Genomic DNA, 3,871 nt, shown 5'->3' with positions numbered 1-3,871 from the left:
ATGAATTACCAGGGATCTCTGAGTGATGTTTCCGGGGGGGTCTCTCTCTTCTGTTCCACAGACTCCTCTCTGCTTCAACTGCTCCTTCCTCCCTGGAGACATGTCCCCGACGGAGGCAGGGAGCCCGGTGCCCTGCAATGGCAGTAGGGCCTGGGGGGTCTTTGGCCCTGAGGACTTGAACCTGACCGATGAGGAACTGAGACTCAAGTACCGGGGCCCCCGGCAGACGGAGCTGTTCGTGCCCATCTGCGCCACGTACCTGCTGATCTTCGTGGTGGGCGCCGTGGGCAACGGGCTGACCTGCACGGTCATCCTGCGCCACAAGGCCATGCGCACGCCCACCAACTATTACCTCCTCAGCCTCGCTGTGTCGGACCTGCTGGTGCTGCTCGTGGGCCTGCCCCTGGAGCTCTATGAGATGTGGCACAACTACCCCTTCCTGCTGGGCGCTGGTGGCTGCTACTTCCGCACGCTGCTCTTCGAGACGGTCTGCCTGGCCTCGGTGCTCAATGTCACCGCCCTGAGTGTGGAGCGCTACGTGGCCGTGGTGCACCCGCTGCAGGCCAGATCCACGATGACTCGGGTCCACGTGCGCCGCGTACTCGGAGCCATCTGGGGCCTCGCCGTGCTGTGCTCTCTGCCTAACGCCAGCCTGCACGGCATCCAGCATCTGGAGGTGCCCTGCCGGGGCACGGTGCCCCACTCAGCTGTGTGCACCTTGGTCCGCTCGCGGGCCCTCTACAACCTGGTGGTGCAAATCACCACTCTGTTCTTCTTCTGTTTGCCTATGGCCACCATCAGCGTGCTCTATCTGCTCATCGGGCTTCGGCTGCAGCGGGAGAGACTGCTGCTGCTCAGGCAGGAGGCCGGGGGCAGGGCCAAGTCCAGCGAGAGCCGCAGGTTTCAGCGGCCGCAGGATCAGGGTCGGACACAGGTGACCAAGATGCTGTGTAAGTGTTGCGGCGGGGAAGAGGGACTGAGCCAGGCCCTGGGTAAGGGGCTAGAGCTTCCAGGACCTGGGGGCTGAGTGTCTGGGTTTGAGATGGGGGCTGAGTGTGAAGTTTGGGGTCGTCACCGCTGCCGCCCATGCCGCCCTGTGTGTGTGCACGCACCTGTGTGATTACTCTGTAAGAAACTCAAAGATAAATGGCAGGATGGGCCACATAATTTGTGGGGTCCAGTGTGAAATGAAAATTTGGGGTCCCTTGTTCAAAAATCATTAAGACCGTCCAGGCAAGCGGGGCACCTCGGTGGCTCAGTCGGTTAAGCGTCTGACTTTTGGTTTTGGCTCAGGTCATGATCTCACAGTTCGTGGGTTTGAGCCCCGCGTTGGGCTCTGCGCTGAAGGTGTGGAGCCTGCTTGGGATTCTCTCTCTCCTCTCTCCTTCTCTCACTGCCCGCCCCCCACTTGTGCTCTAAATCTCTCTCTCTCAAAATAAATAAAGAAACATGAAAAGAAAAAAAGACTGTCCAGACAGCAATAATCGAGCATAAACTAAGCCACGAAGCCTAGGGTCCTTCTAAGCTTGGAGGCCTGTGCAGAAGCTGGTGCTGGTTCGTGGAATCAAACCACAGACAGGGCCGGGGCATGTGGCTGGGTTCCAGGACGGCAGAGCTGTTTGTGGCAGCTGGATCTCCAGGTCTCTCATCTTTGCTCCTAAACACGTCTTGGCTTTGTCCTTCCCTATAGCAGCCTGGGAGGCATGGCCATGGGCACAGAACTCCCCTTTCTTGAGGAACTGCCCTCTTCCCTTAATGGCTGTTGAAAAATCCCAGGGAAGGATTCCGATTGGTGGGCTTAGGTCACAGCCCGCCCCTGGCCCAGAGTGCAGGATGCTGAGGTTTGCAGTCCCCATGGATTCACGTGGTGGGATCTGGGGGGAGCAAAATTCCCCAAAGTAGGGGAGCAAGGTGTTGGAGAGGCAAGATGATAAATTCCCTCCATGCTATATCTCTGGTTCCTAGGGGACCACAGGAATGGCCACTGCTGTCTAAAAGAGTCTCATCAGGGGGCATATTTGTGAAGGTCAGGGCAGAAGTGTGGATTGGGGCAGGCCGTGGCAAGCCCAGCTGGGTTGAGGCTCTGGGTGTTACTGTCATCTAGATCTGGCTCTTTTTCAAAAACAGTGGCCCTGGGGAAGCCAGACAAAATGACACTAAGCCAATCACTGATTTCGTCCCCATCCTGCCCTACCCTAGCAGGGTCTGAATCGGGTAGGTGGAGTGAGCCAGGGCAAGACAGAGCTAGTGAGACCCTGGTCAAAGCCATGGGATTATATAGGGGACTGCCCCATTCCCAGGGAGAGACCCACTCATCGTGTCCTCCAGAAAGTGTCCCAGAGCCCAAGGCCACTTGTGCTGCTCCCTAAAATGAGGCTGACCCCAGAGTTCCATGCTTGCGCCTCAGCTCTGTGAGGCCTGCACTGCAGACAACCTGCTCCCTGCCCATTCTGCCTCTGCTTTCTACTTACTTCCTTGTCCCATGGGGGTCAAGTCTGCTCAGCTGGGATGGCTCTCCCCCTGGGAAGTTGGGGTGCTTCCTTAAGCCTGCCTTGCTTGCTGGCCTGGGGCTCTGGCTTTCTCCTTTCCCCACCTCCCCGGCTCCTTCCCCCACCTTTACTTTCTGAGGGCCTGGTGGGGATATTGTAAGCAGCATCCTGATTGAAATCCTGGATTAGGAGGGAAAACCGTGCTGGGGTGTGGTGGGGAAGGCACTGCAGGGGAAAGATAGACAGTCACAGAAGCAAACACAAGAAATAAACAGAAATCGAGGCAAGCCCATGAAAGAGACCCCAGGAAGGGCGTGGCTGGTCAACACCACAGCTGGAGGGAAGCTCTGGGAAGCTGGGTGAACTCTTAGAGTCACCTAGTTCCAAACTCTGTGGTGAGAGAGCCAGACCGGGCCAGTTTGGCTCAGATGTCCACACCCGGTCCAGTTGACTGTGGCTGGGGGGCGGGGGGAAGGGGGGTAGAGCACACGCCCACTGCCCTGTCAGTGACAGCGGTGGGACCAACCTCTCTGAAAGGGGTGATGAGGCCAGGGAGGGCAAACTTCTAGAAACTTCCATATGGACGACGGGCGGGGGTGGGAAGGTGAGAGTGGGCAGCCTACACTGAAGCCCAGGGAAGGCGGTTAGTTGAGAGGACTCTGGCAGGCACCAAAGTCTCCCCTCTGTGTCCCTGCAGTCGTGCTGGTCGTGGTGTTTGGAGTCTGCTGGGCCCCTTTCCACGTCGATCGCCTCATGTGGAGCTTTGTGTCCAGCTGGACCGAGGGCGTGTACCTGGCCTTCCAGTACGTGCATATTATCTCCGGCGTCTTCTTCTACCTCAGCTCCGCCATTAACCCTGTGCTTTACAACCTCATGTCGAGCCGTTTCAGGGAGACTTTCCAGGAAGCCCTGTGCTTGGGGGCCCGGCGCCGCTACCACAGGCCCTGCCACAACTCCCACAGCCTCAGCAGGGTGACCGTGGGCAGCACCCTGTGTGACCTGGGCTCCCTGGGCACCAGGGCCCACCCTCTGACTGAGAATGGTGGCCGAGAGGGGCAGCAAGAGACTGACCCCTTCTGAGCGGAGCCTCGAAGCAGCTACACCCAGAGAGACCAGAGTGCCACACGCAGTTTTGGGAGCCACACTCGCCTTCCTCTGCTGGGGTGTCTTCGTGGCCTGTCCCCCTTTGTGCCCGTCCCCACTTCAGCCTCTCAACTCTGACTGGCACCTCGGTGATTCCTACCCCCACCCAAGTTTTGGAAGGAATATAACGTTGCTATCTGCCCTCCAGAGCCCCAGGCCCACAGGCAAAGCCCTTCTTCTACAGAAACATGGCAGCTGGTTAACTGGCGGAGCCAGGCTCCATCTGGGCTCTCCCCCAA

At 58.5% G+C, this 3,871-nt stretch overlaps 1 protein-coding gene across 1 annotated transcript; it reads left to right on the top strand.

Annotated features, from left to right (window-relative positions):
* Positions 1-3,871, top strand: NMUR1 (neuromedin U receptor 1). The gene is given in 3 exon segments (XM_042953362.1): positions 1-33; positions 35-950; positions 3,187-3,871. Coding segments are annotated over 3 exon segments (1,332 nt in total). The 3' UTR covers positions 3,570-3,871.

Source organism: Panthera leo, chromosome C1 (assembly GCF_018350215.1).
Source record: "Panthera leo isolate Ple1 chromosome C1, P.leo_Ple1_pat1.1, whole genome shotgun sequence".
Taxonomy (NCBI): Eukaryota; Metazoa; Chordata; class Mammalia; order Carnivora; family Felidae; genus Panthera; species Panthera leo.
The sequence above is the reverse complement of the archived record's forward strand: the minus strand, read 5'-3'. Positions and strand labels throughout refer to the sequence as shown.